The 16,087-nt window shown below is 36.5% G+C and overlaps 1 protein-coding gene across 1 annotated transcript in view; it reads left to right on the top strand.

The window, feature by feature from the left end:
* USH2A (usherin) overlaps positions 1-16,087 on the top strand; it is a gene marked incomplete at both ends in the record, with an annotated part of 783,425 nt that overhangs the window by 531,347 nt on the left and 235,991 nt on the right. The window contains 3 exons of the mRNA XM_082834448.1: positions 9,209-9,418; positions 10,757-10,959; positions 14,675-14,787. Coding sequence (XP_082690574.1) covers positions 9,209-9,418; positions 10,757-10,959; positions 14,675-14,787 — 526 coding nt within the window. The remainder of the gene's footprint in view (positions 1-9,208; positions 9,419-10,756; positions 10,960-14,674; positions 14,788-16,087) is intronic.

Here is a 16,087-nt window from a genome sequence, read left to right as displayed (position 1 = left end):
CAATCTGCTGTTATTTCCATTCATACCTTAGAAATTTTTCAGGTAACTATTTGTGAGCACAAAGGTTAACTCTCAGAAGAGGGTCAGCTCTGTGAAAGTGTGTTGCATTATCATTTTCTTCCTTCCTGCAACCTGCTAAACTAAGTAAATTAAGTAGTCACTCCACTGTGAAAGGGCCACCTCTTTTTTGCAAGTTTAATTTCAATTGTTTTCTTGATTTGTAGGATAAAGTTGGACCTTGTCTAACATGCTAAAAGGCACAAAACTATAGGTTGAAAGTCATGAATAAGCTTATGAATATTTGCTTATTAAAAACCATAAAATATATTTTTAAAACATATTCTTTCTTAGCTATGACCCTCCACGTGGGCACACCATTTGGATAGCAAAATATCTCTGGTAAATTTTTACCAATCACAGCTTAACAGAGATAGGTATTAAAGTTTTAGAAGCACCCATTTTAAATGTTTGCATCTCTGTGTTGATATCATGTGAGGAAAAAGCATCCCTGCATCTGTTCAGTTCATTTTTATGGCAAATATTACAAACTGGCAGCACATGGACCATATTTACTCCCATCCTCCGTGCATTGTTTTGCCAGCAGCATTTGAAAAAAAAAAATATTTTGCTAACATTTAACAATTAGAAGATTTCACATAAAGATGATGATCTTGGATTGATCTGAAAAACCCAATGATTGGGTGAAACTCTTCCCACATTGCTGAAGGGAAAATAATCAGCTGGCACTGGTTTCCCCTTTACACAGGCTGCACCCTCCTATCTTCCTGGTCCCTATATAGACATGAGGTTCTTATCCCTGCTTTCCATAATGAAAGATAATAGTTCAACCTAAGTGAAACACCATGAAGATAAATGATATTAGTGGGGGGAAAATCCCACTTTTATAAGAAAAGATACAAAAATACCTTCACTTAAATTGTTTATGCAGCCCTAGGAGTTAGAAACTGGTACTTAATAACTTACCACAAATTACAGTTAGTCAGTAGCACTTCTCACACTCAGACTTCGAGCTCGAGCATCCCATTTTCGACTGCTTCTCCTGCATTTGTCCTTAATGGTTATTAGCACTTTGTCAAGAGTGATTTAGTGAGATCCTTCCCATTTTGACTGCTCACTCTAAAATAAATGGTGAAAAATGCCCACGAGGGAAGGGGGTAGAAAGGCAGTGCCGCTTCTGAGGTCTCCTCGCTAACGAGGTCATTGACAGCCGGAAAAGAGCAAGAAAACACTGGAGGTGGTGAGAGAGGAAGGAACTGAAAAAGAGGAAATGGAAAAAATCATCCAGAACTCTCCAGAAAATTTGTAAAGTATGAAGGCATCACCATTAAAAATATTTAAATCCACATAAAATTAAATCCACATAAAAAGCATCTGCCTCATCTTGCTCTCTTAGCCAGAAACCGCTAGATTTTGTAGCTAGAATTTTTGACTTGGCGGAACTTACCTTGTTCAGGTGGCAATACATATACATCATTCCAAATCTCACCTCTTCTGAAAGCACCCACCATCACTGGCTCACCTTGTCCCTCTGCTTCCCCTCCCATCGCTCCAGTTACCAAAGCAAATAGACTGGATGCGCCTTTTCCACTGGCTTTCTGCCTGTTCACTTGTGCACCTTCTGTAATCTGACCTTCCTCCCTTGCATTCTACTGATTTGGTCGTCTTGAAATCCTTCCCATAATGACCCAATCCAATGCTCTCTTGTTAGTGCCATCCTATTCTGTTTCTCTGTGGTAGTGGGTCCATAAATGACCCCTCCTTACTCAAATGCTCCCTCCTGTGTCACCAGCTACTCTTGTTCTCATCCCCTAAAAGCTTTTTTTTTAAGTTTTTACAGTTTTATTGAGAAAGAATTGACATACACCACTGAATAAGTTTAAGGTATACAGCATGATGGTTTGATTTACATATATTATAAAATGATTACCACAGTAAGTTTAGTTCTCATCCATCATCTCATATAAATATAATAAAAAGTATTTTTTTCCTTAGGATGAGAACTTTGAAGACCTGCTCTCTTAACAACTCTCCTATATATTATACAGCATATATAACAATTTTCCTATATATTAAACTATCATCATCATGGTGTATGTTGCATCCCTAGTGCTTATTTTTTTTTAATTTTAATTTATTTTTTATACAGCAGGTTCTTATTAGTTATCTATTTTATACGTATTAGTGTGTATATGTCAATCCCAATCTCCCAGTTCCTCCCACCCGCCCCCCCCCAAAGACTTTCTCAAAGTTCCTCCTGAGTATTTTTCACCCTCTAACTCTCTTGTTGGTGATTCCATCTAAGTGTTTTAAATTCTCCTAACTAGAAAAGTGGCAAAACTCTGTGAAGCCATATGAAGGAATAATTTTTAACATAGGCTTTGGAATCAGGGAAACTTATGTTTGACTCCCAGTTGCAGTATTTTCTAGCACTGTGACCTAAAACGAGCCACTTAACTTCAGTATATCCTAGTTTCCTAATTCAGAATATGGAGATAATAATAATAACTGCCTTAAAATATGATTATAAAGATGAAATAATATATGTTTAGCACTTAGTAATCATTTAGTATTGGTATAAAGTATTGTTCTCTCTCTAAAATGTTTACAGCGCTTTCAGCAGCATTTTACCAAAAAACTTGGGCAGCCATTTCTTTTGTTTGCTTGCTTTGGGTTTTGTTTTGTTTTATGTTAATCATTTAGAGTCATTTTTTTTTTCAAAACAAACTACTTTATATAGATGTATAGTCGATTTACAATGTATTAGTTTCAGGTGTACAGCAAAGTGATTCAGATAGATACATAGATAGATACATAGATAGATACATAGATAAATAGATTCTTTTTCAGATTCTTTTTCATTATAGGTTATTAGTGAAGCCATTTCTAATAAAAAAAATTGGGACATAATTTTGCAAAGCATTCAGGTAAAAGCATGTCTACAGTAAGCTGAAGATGGATAAAGACCAAATCTCACTTTATAATTACCTGACTTGGGTAGAAGGTAGAACTACTAACCACTGCTAACTCCCCTTTTCCTTTTAGTGGTGGTGCCGCACGTCCACCAATCTAGACTACCTTTACTAGCCTCCTTTGCAGTTAGTTGTGGCCATGTGACTGTGTTTCTGCCAATAGAATGTGAAAAGAAATATGAGTCTTTTGGGGTCATAACCACAAAACACTAGGTACATGCCTATCTGTTCTCTCTTCAACCTCTCCCTGGACTAGACTGTGGATGCTACAGTGTTCTCAGTTTCAACTCTGCAGGCATGGCCAACACCCTAAGAGATCCAAAGCCACATAAGAGAAAGAACCTGGGTTCTTGAATGACCACACAGAGCACAATCTGATTCACTTCCTTTGAAGCTATTGTGTGAGTTACAGATTAACATTCATTGTATTTAAGTCACTTTATTTAAGGGCTTCTTGGTTACAGTAGCTTAGCTAACTAACTCTGTCCCTGTCTGCCCATATCAGTTCACTTTAAGAGCAGGAATGATCTGTTTCCATGGCCAAATATAGAATGATGAATAATTAACACATTTCATATATATTTCCTTTAAATACAGTTTTCTCTGGAAGGTTATTGATTGAAAAGAGCTGGAACACAACGAGAGGCTAAAGGAGCTGGGGGCAGGGTGAGTTCCAAAATGCAGGTATTTGTTCTAGTTGCGTAAACTAGATAGAAGGCATCTGATATCTTGCTGGGAAAAATAAGGAGCCTGGCTTGGATCATAGCTCAAGAGACTCTACCCACTTCTTCATGTGAAGAAGTGCCCTCAGGCAGAGTAAAAACTTTCTTAAGAAGTAGTTGTGATAAGTTCAAGTTTTCCAAGAAGTGCTTAGTTGATGACACAGAGCTCTGCACAATAGAACTTGGGGAACTGGACTCTAGTTTGAGAATCTGTGAGCAAGAAAAACACTTCTATTATAAAATAGCCTTAATAGGGTCCTTCCAAGTTTCTATATAGGAACAAAGTTACCACCCACTGAGCCTGCTGAGGAATTCAATCCTAGACAAATCAATTAGGAGACCTATTAAATGGAATGGTTTACTGTAGTTGCTCTAGATCAGGGCCACAAACTTTTTTGTAAAGGCCCAGAGAGTAAATACTTCAGGTTTCGCAGGCAATATACATTCTCTGTTGTAACTACTCAGTTTTGCCATTGTGGCATAAAAACAGCAATAGATAACTCTTATGGGCACTGAGATTTGATTTTCACATGTCGTGAAACACTATTATTCTTTTGATTTTTTTCCCAACAATTTAAAAGTGTAAAAACCATTCTTAGCTCACAGGTTATATACCAAGAGGTGGCAGGCCAGATTTGGCCAACAGGACAGATTTTACTCATGGTAAAATCATGAGTTTGTTGACCCCTGATCTAGATGATAAAGATCTAGAGGACATAACTGACGTTGATAACAATCTCTAAAAATAATCCAACAGCATATACAGAGTGTAATCCTTTTGCAAGAGGACTTCAACCAGCCCATCTAATAACTGTTTTAAATTATTTGGAAATCCATTAACCAAGAAGAGGGGCTTGTTCTAGATTTGAGAATTTTCTATGCCTAAGACCACATTTCTGACCTGTACATGGAGAGCGCCAGCAAAAATGTCATTTAATAGCAAAGATTTTATCCAAAGTTTATAACCCTCTTCTTCAACTCACGGAGGTTGACCTGATATGCTACAGTTAGGACAATACCTACTTATAAATGTCTGTGGTCTATAAAATATGGGTTACTGAGAACAGGATTAGAATACCTGAGAAATATTTCCCAATGTACACATATTTAACACAATCTCGTAGGAAATCCTCATACCATCCTGCTGCTTCAAACACAAGTTAGTATTCATGGCTTAACTCCAAAGTATATGTATAACTCCACTTCAGATATTCACACTTTAATTTTGAAGTAAACCTGGTGGCCACAAAAACACTTGAAACTCAAGAAGTCTCAAGTGAAACAATACCTTTCAAATCCTCCATCCCGTAATTACTCCTATGTTTTCATCTTGATTCCTAGGATTCACACAAGACCCAAGACCAAAACTCGGACTTTTATCTGTATCTCTTCCTTATCCCTTTCTAAACTCTCCTGGGTCATTCAAGGACCTTGACTCTTTCCATGTGGTGCATCCACATTCCTTCAGGCCTTGAGATCCTTCTCTTGCTGGGAAAACTAGAGACGATCAGAGATGGTCAATTGGTCTTTAACACCTCGGTCCAAAAATGGCACAAACTGGCCACATGACCTCACCCAGATGCAAGGAGCCCAGGAAATGTAGTCTACCTATTTGACAAGAAGAGAGACACATGGGTATCGGTGAGTGCTAGGGATTTTTACCACAACTTTTCTGTAGTGATTTTTAAAGTTTAATTGCTATCTAGCCTGTTAATGCTGCTAGTAGTTAGTGATGTCTTTCTTGATTTTTCTGTGTCTCTCTATTTTATGTATGATCAAGAATTTAGTGTAGTGTTACTTTCCTTGCCCTTCTCACCTGCCACTTTCAGTGTTTGGTCTATAAATTATTATGTAATCATTTTACATAATTAACTTCTCTAGTTTTGATATTGTATCATCAATTCTTAAACTTCATTAATCTTAAGTTCTGGATCTTGATTCATCGTTTTGTCTTCTAGATAACATTATTGGAAAATTTTTATAATTAAAGTTAAATAAGTTAAATAAATGAGCTATATAGTCTCTTAACTTCTGCCTAAATAAGAACATTTGTCTGTTGTCCTTGCACATTCTCCTAATTTTTACCTATATAAGAAAACCTTTCTGCTGTATTTGCACATAAATAATGACTTAGCTGTGTATGAATTCTTGGATCAAAATATTTTCCCTCAAAACTTCTTGAAATTTTTCCATTGTCTTCCAAATTTGTTGTTCCAGAGAAGTCTGAAACTTGCCTGAATTTTTTTTCTCCTTTGTAGACGATATTTTAATTTTTAGTTTATTTGAGAAATGTCTTAATGATCCATGATATGCCTGTGTTTGGATATATTGCCATTATTTTAGCCAAAACTATATTAATCTATTCAATTTATAGACATAAACCTTCATTTTGGGTCAGGTTTTATGGGATATTTTATATCCTTGATTATTTATTCCATTTATTTTTCAAGTTAGTTAAAATTTTTTCATTCTCTGTTCTCAGTATCTATAATTTTGACACTGATTTCTTCTTAGTCATTTTCCTCTTTATTTTTTTCCTGTCCTACCTTTTTAACTCTGTCCTTTTCTGCTTTCAATGTGGATTTTAATTCTGCCATTGCTTTTTATGTTTCCTTACTTTCCTTTCTTATTTAAGAAGGTCATTTAATACCTTCATGTCTTCATGTCTATCTTTCCATAAAACAGTCACCTGTTTCCTAGAGCATCTTTTGCACAAAGGCATGTCCCTTTTGTTATTTTTAAAAACACCATGCAAATGTTTTATAAAGCTTTCCTCTTATTTGTATAGAAGTAGTATATGAAAGACAAATTCTACTTTTGGAAGTTCTGGACAGTGTTTCCCTTATCTTATGCTATCAAGAACCCTTGTAATTCATGTTTTTCTCTTTTCAAAAAGAGAAATATATTCAGGTCCAGTTTTTTACCAATCCACAGGGAGGGTGAAATTTGCTCGTCTCCTTATTCCAGCTATTTCAATTCTAACAGCGTTCCTCAAGGTCAGCAACCTTGAATTGTGTGTTGGCCAGTGGAACTGAGGATGTATCTTCTGTTTCTTAGCTGGTTCACTGACTTAGAGCCCACCGAAATTTGAAAACCTTGTTTGAACAATGTAAAAAGACACTCCTTTGCATGTACTGCTCCCTGAACTTCTCACAGTATGACTAGGAATATGAAGATCATTTAATCTATTTAATGTGTTTCTACTGTTTTTCTGTGTTTTGGACTCTGCACTGTAATGTCAATGAAGGAAGAAAGACGAATGTTGAAGCAGATGGCGAGAGGCAGGGCAGTGCAGAAACCTGGCCCGTGTTGCCTAGAGATGCTGCCTGTTTCTGGTTAGAAGAGTCTCATCCCATGGAGCAAGATGGAAGCAATGGAACTGAACCCCATCTTTTCCTTTCTTCTTTGGGACAAGATTCTGTTCTATTTCAGGGGGTTGACGTATGGCGCATGGCTAAGAATGGACATTTAATGACATTTCATCCAGATATTGTCATATGATCTTTGCTCATCTTGAACTTATGGTGCTAGCCCCAATATTTTCAGTCTATATACACAGGCCCATTCCCTGGAACTTGATAGAAGAGATATCAGGCACATTTAACCATGGTAAAATCCATTTATATTTCTGAGTAGAATTTGAAAGCATTTCATTAATACTGTATCTTTAGGGCTTGAATTTCTAACCGGCATGCTTATGTAACAAACTAAAATACAACAAGAACTTCAAATCTAGCAGACTTTCTATTATATCTTAGCTGCCATAAATTAATGAGGAATCATACTGTAGGGCAGCAGAAAATAACTCTAATGATAGAAGGAACTTTTGCCCTCACAGAACCAGTGACTTTGCTGTACTCGACAAATATTATCATTTGGGAAAATACCAGCGGACACGAAGAGCCAGTTCCCGACAATGCATTATAATGACCTCATTATTAAAGGTGCTTACGTTTTGTGACATCAGAGAAAAGAGACATCTCAATCTCCAGCGTTTTCCAAAGTAGTTGCTAAAGATCTCTTACTATAAACTCTTTCAACTCTACTGGCATACCAAACGTTTATAACTATTGCTGGATGTTAGGCCAAAGTGGTAGTGCGCTCAGGAAACAAACAAAAAATAAAAATCAAACCAGCATTCAGTTTTGATGCAAGACCCCCCCCCCCCAAGATCTTAATGAACAGGGGTTCTTAAAAGAAAGTCATGCAGTTCCCAAAACCATATTCCTTTTCATGGCCATACGCCAGGATCTCACATATTAGAGACACTGTACTTCAGTGACCATATTCCTTTTCATGGCCGTACGCCAGGATCTCACATATTAGAGACACTGTACTTCAATAACCATAAAGAGAAATGCCACCTTTCCCTCCCCATCCTTGCTTAGTGCTGCAGAACAGTGTTAACACAAGCTTTTACATACAAAACTCCAACCCCCAACCCTAACACAAATCAAAGTAATAGATCCTGCTTAAGGTCTTCAAAAATAATGCTAATTGAAGCAGAGCAGTATACTGTTTTCTACCTAAGAAAATCTGAGTGTTGTGTGTCTTCTTTTTAAAGCATCGTAATAGGAAAATCATGAGAAGAACTTAGTGCAAGAATGGAGAAATTGGGTGAAAGGAAAAAGAAAACAACAAACTGGTCTTTGAAAGGACAAGGGCTGAGGAATTGCTGAGTTATATTTGTGAGACAGTAAGCAATTCCTTTTAGCATCCTTTAAGAGCTTGTCTACATCTTACAGACAACAGTGAACTAGGAGAAAAGGATGGGAGCCTTGATCAAAATTCAAATATCATCCTAGGATCCTACTGAGTGAATCTTTAAGGAGAGCATACTACTTCCCTCTGCTACATCAACAGTGCACATAACAGGGTATCTGTCTAAACATTCTTCCAGGTATCATTTAGCAGATTTTGTTAGCAAGTGAAAAAATTCCTCAAGTTTTAGAATCTGTGTCAGGACATGCCCTCATTTATATTAGCATAGAGTTCTCTCTAGAACTATTACTTATGAACAGAAGTTTTTCCCTGTACTGCATATTTTTATTTTATTCAATTTCCTTTCATAAGTATTATATCAAAGTTTTGAAGATTAGTTATATACTTATAAATATTAGGTTGGCCCAGGAGTTCATTTGGTTTTAAGTGAAAATAAAAGACACAGTTTTCATTTTTACCAAGAACTTTATTGAGCAATGTATTCACTAACCGAAGGAACTTTTTGGCCAATCCAATAGCATAATTAAAATATTTAAAAGCAATTTAAAAGTTTATTTTCCTGTGAAGTTAAGACTCTATGCAATTAATTATGAGATGGGGGTGGAATCGCCTTTGTTTAAAAAAGGTAAAACCCAGCACCCCTCTAAGGAAGATTCCATAAGCTTTCCCTTTTCTCATTCTAGGAATAGCTAATGAGAGTGTATTCTCTGTCTTTTCCCCCGAGACCCTTTTATATCAGCTACATTTACAGTGTCCTGTGTTAATTGTTAACAGCTTTTCAAGACCTACAAGGTGATGTTGAATATTATACACTTTTTTGGAGTTCTGCTACCGCCAATGAATCTCGAAAACTCCTCCCAGATGTGAACTCTCATGTCATTGGCCACTTAAATCCAAACACAGAGTATCGGATTTTTATCTCTGTTTTCAACGGAGTCGCCAGCATTAACAGTGAAGTGCTGCATGCAACCACTTGCGACGGCGGTGAGTCCAGATTTCAAGGGATGCTCGGCTTCAGAGATGCGAATGAAATTGATTGATTCTCGCTGAGGCTGAGATCAGTCATCCTTCCATTATAAAATTTCCGGTGTTGGAGGGAAGGGGGTCGGAGCTAAAATGCTTAAGTGCTGGCTGTCGTCAAGTGGCAGATCAATAAGTGGTCCCGTGGAGACAGCGACACAAGGCTCCAATCATGGGATATTAGCCCAGTTTGTTCCTGTTCTTTTCAGTGTATGCTTAGTTGGGAGCTGAGTTCACATCAATACATGGTGACATTTAGAAACATTGTTTTTTAAGAATTGCTCTCAGAAGCAGGATGCTATTCACAACGACAGCCAAGCACAGTGAGGGCCCTCCCTGAGTCACCAGAAATGGTAGGTGGAAGTTCAGCCGCTGAGAAAAATTGCCTGTGACTCATTTCTAAGCCAGTTAGCAAGGGGATGGAAGCAAGGGAAGCAACTTGTGAATCTGAAATGTGTTTGGAATGGTCTTTCTAATCTTTTTGGCTTTCTAAAGTCTCATTATAAACATTATAATATCATTACCTCCAAGCAAGCGTTCCAGGTCATTAACAGAGCACTTTAAGTGTGGAACCCATTTCCCTTCGTGGTGCCAAAGGTTGACACCTTTTGTTTATAAAATAGAGTGGATCACAAGGACAATTTTTCAACTAGTTAAGATGAGCTCTTATGATAAAAATAGGTCTTTGCATAGTTATTTCTGACATGCTTGAATAATTGTATAATTTAACGCCAAGCAAGATTTTTTTTCTAATGTTAGATTTCATCATTACCTATGGTAATCAACATTCCAAATCATTTACATAATGACAATATTGCATTATTGCTTCATATTGCTTGAGTTACAAGCTAGTAACATCAAATGATTTTTCACGTTCCACCAGCCTCGATATATTTGAGTTATTTTTTTTTTTGCTTAAGGAGCAAATTTTCATTCTTTTTTTTTTTTTTTCCTTCCCTGAGAGGTTTGGAGGAGTGCAGGGATGGGAACAGAGACAAATAATAGATATGTGTTAGTGGTGCAGATGGGTGAATAATTTATCATCATATCCCGCTGGTCACATAGTATTGAAGATTAGCACTACGCTGGTGGTATAAAGCATTTTACCACCAATTCTCATGGTTTCTAACTGAGAGTATAATAAGCCAATTTACAGAGGACTACAGACTGTGATAACTTCATCAGAGGAAAGCAGATAAGCAACAAACCCTTCACTCAACCTAAATACTAATCGGCATTTAGTTTAACAAGTGCTTTTTCAGAGGCAGCTGGAGTTTATTCGGTTTCTTCCTTTAATTCCAGAGCCTCAGGGCATGCTTCCTCCAGAGGTTGTCATCATCAACAGTACAGCTGTACGTGTCATCTGGACAGCTCCTTCAAACCCAAATGGTGTTGTCACTGAATATTCTGTCTATGTAAATAATCAGCTCTACAAGACTGGAATAAATGTGCCTGGGTCTTTCATTCTGAGAGACCTGTCTCCCTTAATGATCTATGACATTCAGGTTAGAACGTTGTTTTTTTGAAGGTTAAGCTTATGGGTGTGTTAAATAAAACATGCTGGGTTATGTCTCTTAGTGGATACCTTCCATCTTGGTTACACATGATTTATTTGCTGGGGAAGGGGAGAGAAAAGAGGGAAATTGATCTGGATTAAATCTGTTTGGGGCGGGCAAACACACGAGTCACTGGAGAGGGGATAATGGGACTGTGGAAAGTGATGGTGATGAGGATGGTGATGATATTGTCACTGGCAAAAGGAAGCAAATCATGTGTTTGCAGTCAGTCTTGCCAAGCAGCTTGCCTTTTTCCTGGTTCTTTTACTGATAACAAAACCAGAATTAGCCTATAACTGTGGAGATATTCTTTCTACTCCTATTTCTGCTACTTATTAAATGTCATAACTTTAGGGAAGTTACGTAACCTCTCTTGGTGTTGATTGTCTCTTTTGTAAGAGCAAAGGACTAGATGACTTAAAACATTCTATCCCCCCCTAGCACTCTGTGATTCTGAACCCAACACCAATAGCAAAAATAAATGAATGTATGGCAGACGAAAAATATTAAAAGATTTTATCTGAGGATGAAAGAAATATATCTGTTCATCCTTCAACAAATGTTCAATGATCCTCACCTATATGAAAGCAATTGTATTTAAGTTTTTTGCCCTTGGGCCTCTTTGAGAATCTGTTGAAGTCAGTGCACACTGCCCTAGAAAAATGTGTATATTTTGATGTTTATATGACAAAAGTTAACATGCAATTTCAGAGAGTGCATTGACCATTTGAGAGCCAACTCCTAGATCTCTTTGAGATTTACTGATCTTAAAAGTAGAAAAAATATAAAGAATATTAAGGCATATAAAACAAGGAACTTAACTTCAAGGAATTGGAAATCTTGTCAGAGCGCTAGGATATAAAAGATAACAAGGCCAAATGCAAAAATTAATGATAAAAACAGGATTTTTCAGAAGCTCAAAGTTTAGAGAGAAGGGTTGCCATATGGTAAATTTTTAACTAAACTATGCTCCTTCTAAAATTTATAAGAGCTTTTTAAATATTTTTCAGAAGATATTAAGTGTGGAAGTTGTATTTGACCACAGAAAACTTCACTGGCTCTGTTCATTAAGTGAACATTTCCCCAGCCCCTTCTTTCCCACACATACGAAGGTGAAACATATGTAAGCATCTAGCTACAACCAATGCATTAGCCTCTCCACTACTAGGCCTAGCTTCCTAAGAAAATGACATAAAAAGATATTTCATAAAAGAAGAAATGTGCATTGATTATTTTTCATTATGTTCCATGATTCCCATCTACCCACCTGAGTTACCTTAGCCTGGACCAGTGGACTGATATTTTTGTTCATGACTCTTAGAGTGAATCTATGTATATGTGTAGCTCATCAATCACATTATAAAATGAAAATCACATTCAAAATAAATAGAAATATAACCTTATGAACAAGGTTAGCATAGGAAGGTGATGAAGGATTTGCTGTATTTTCCTCTTTGGGACGCTGGTGGAGAAACCCAACTGAGCCCTTGAAAGGCAGCTTATTCATTTGCTTTATGGGACTCAAAATACAGCCTGGGGGTGAGATCACTGGGTGCTGTGCGTGCATATCCAGTATCAGCCTTCCAACCATAGAGCAAGAGTTGACATGTAAGCGTTCCAGGCATGTTCTACTCTGACAGGCTTCACTCAGACCTATTGGTTTGAGTCACTAATGGCCTGAGGAGAGTGCATTTTGATCCAATTTGGGACATGGAAACAGATGAGGAGACAAAAGACCAAATTAGAATCTAACACTTAGATTTTGTTATAAGGTGTTCTTATTCTTCATAACTGTATTTTTATGAAGCTCCTCACTGTCCAGAAATGCTGCACTTGAAATAGGTGTTGCATTACTGGGAATTTGAATATCAAATTTCAAAGATTTTTATTTCTGATGTGAAGGGTGATTTGGTTCCATTTAAAATATGCACTTAACTGATATGCCTAATACTTTAAGACTAAGATTCTCTATACTAACACCCTCTGTAAAATAGCCACTGATTGTAAAGCAGACATGTAGCTGCACCAAAGCATCTGCTTTTTTGAATGAATCATTTTACATATCCCCTTTTAAAGGGAATAAGCATTTCCATTTTTAATTCAATTTTCTCTCTTTTTATGCCCCAAAGATGGAGACTTGGAATATTGCATTATCAAGGAAGTGAAAATATTGACACATTTCTCTAAAGGCAAAGTAAAAGCTTTCTGGAGAATCATTTAAATACACTTAAGTTTAGAACTTAAAGCTATGCTTATTATTTAGATAATAAGACAGTAGGGTACAGTAAAGCCTGAATCAGATATTTCATATCTTATCAGCTTGATCATATTCCCTGATTTCTCTGACCCCTCCATTTACAAACTTCTGAACGTGGAGTTGTAAAGATTCAATAAAATTATCTGTGCAAGTACCCATCATAATATTTGGCATATAAAAGATTCAGTTGAGTTGATTTTGAGTTATCTCACTATGCATCATATAGTCAAATATTTCCCAATATGCATGAAGTTTTATTGTCCTTAATTGTATTATAGCAAGCATATTTTAAGTTCATCTGCCTGTTAAGTTTTTTGAGGTTTCATTGGACATATTCAGAGTAAACAGGCTTGACAGTGTTTAAATATCTACTAAATATTAGCTCAAAATGCTATGTGGCATAAATAAATCACACAAAAGCATTATAAAAACTCCCATTTAGGTGCAAACTACCCCATGAACAAAGCGACATAGCTACTAAATATAACACATAGCGCATTTGTCTTTCCTCAAATGCCAGTTGAAATTCAGAGAACTGTGTTGCTTTAAAGGCTCAGGATTAGTGTTTAAGATTCATCAGTATCTGGTATCCTCCATTTATGTATTAAATGCTGAAAGTAAATTAGCGTTGGAAAAAGTGCAGTTCCTCTTTGGTTTACATGTTAATGGAGAGCAGAAGGGTGTCGCTTTGTAGATTGTCCACGAGCGATCTCCTGTATGTTCATCTGTCTCTCCCCCCTCTTATCGAATATGTTCCTTCTGTGTTACTGATGCTTGATGAACCTGATTTCTAATCTTTAGTTATTCCACCCTCCTCGGTTTTTATTCAGATTAGGTGGTAGAATTAAAGGGTGAGTGATGAGTTTCTGCTGTGATTAAGGTAAAAATACAATTGCAGCTGGAACAAATGGATATAAAATAGCTCAGCCATATTGGAAAGCTTCCCTAGACCTCATTTTTCTTCCATTAGACATTAGCATTGAGGCTATTTGCTATAAAGTGTCAAGACTTCCAGAAGATATCATCATTACCCTCTCTTGTTATAGATCCAGAGAGCAGTATGCAGTGATAACATATTATGCTTGCCAACTGTCACCTAAACATCCTCCCTTCCTTAACTGTGCTCCAAATAGACGAATATGTCTGTCTCTTTCTGAATGGTTGGAACCAGAAACTAAACATCACCATTTGAATCACTAGATCAATTGTTCTGAGCTCATTTCTGTGCTTTATTTTGACCTTTCCCACCAGACTCAATTAACATAAAAAATTAAGATTGATTAAACCCTAAGATGCTGTAGAGAACTATGAGACTCCTGTGAAATGAGGGTGGGTGAGGTTCAGTCCATCAGCAATCTGTATTTTGAAAGTATTTGCAGTAATTCGTTTCTAAACTAACATTTGCAGGTTGAAGTCTGCACAAAATATGCCTGTGTGAAAAGCAATGGAACCCAAATCACCACCATGGAAGATAGTCCAAGTGATATACCAGCTCCCACAATTCATGGCATCACTTCAAGGTACAAATTTTTTGTCAATTAATCTAAAGAACTGATCATAAACAATGAAAATAAAAATCAAAGGTATCATCCCAGCCATGATAATCTCATTTAGTAGATTACTATAAATATGTGTGTAAATCAAATGTTTGATATTATTAGGTATTGATCTCCAATAGACACGTCCCCTAACATTTAAGCTTTGATATCCCTGATTGCCCAGCTTCACTTCCTTTTACTCAGTAATTGTGAACAAATGCTGAAGTGCATGGAAAAGTTGTCCTTCAGTAAATCCTTTCGTGAGGCAAATAATACAACTTTAACTAGAATGACTACCTTCTAAGTTAATCTCTTTGAAAAAATTAGATTTAGAGATATCAGATTCCCCTAAAGCTAGAAACATCGGTAAGATAATTACGGGAGATAAATTATTGAATAACTGTTACCAATTTTACCAGATTCTTCATAGAATCCTTTTATTTTTCTGTATACTTTTGTTGCTGAGCAGTGATCAAAGTTTGAAAGTGAGCCTCTTTTCAATTCAAAATAGCAATAAGAAGAAAAAGATTTAACATCAAGTTTCCCAAGCCAAAAGTGATATTAAGTTTTCATCTCTCTGTATCAAGCCAAGGCTAGAGAAAGAAACCTGAGTATTCCCATATCATACATTCCCATATCATACTCCCATACATTCCCATATCATACTCCCAACCAAATGAATCACCCTTCATCTACACACACATACACACATACACACACCCCATGTACACACATGCACACTGGCTAAAATAATCAACCTGTTATAAAATATTTCAATTCTGAAGGATTCCTTTATGACATATTGAAATTTCTAGGTCTTTTTTTTTGTTAATCAGTTCAATAGTATCTGTACTGATTTGGGGAACTAGTGATTAAAATAATTAGAAAAACTCAAGTAATTGTATTCTTAGATGTTTGGAGCAAAAGCCATATCTTGTTTTCTTGAGTACATCTATAAAACACATGATGATATCTATCTAATGTAGGATATGTTCATTAATTGATAATTCCCTCAGCAGATTTTGCCCACCTATCCACAGGATTGCCTACCTTGTAGGGGGAAGATGGTCAGGTTTAAGGGATACCAAAAAGCTTTATTTAATTTTTCAGCAAACACACTTGTGGGTATAATAATATAAGAAGTGAAAGTAATACAAAGAAATATAAGACATGGTTCTAAGTTTTCACAGTTCCAGTCTACTGTGGCAGACACTTCCCTAAACAAATATTTATAGAACAGTGTGAGAAACACTACAACAGAAGCTTATAATGTGCAAGAAGT

Source organism: Leucopleurus acutus (genome assembly GCF_964270905.1).
Source record: "Leucopleurus acutus genome assembly, chromosome: 2".
NCBI lineage: Eukaryota > Metazoa > Chordata > Mammalia > Artiodactyla > Delphinidae > Leucopleurus > Leucopleurus acutus.
The sequence above is the reverse complement of the archived record's forward strand: the minus strand, read 5'-3'. Positions and strand labels throughout refer to the sequence as shown.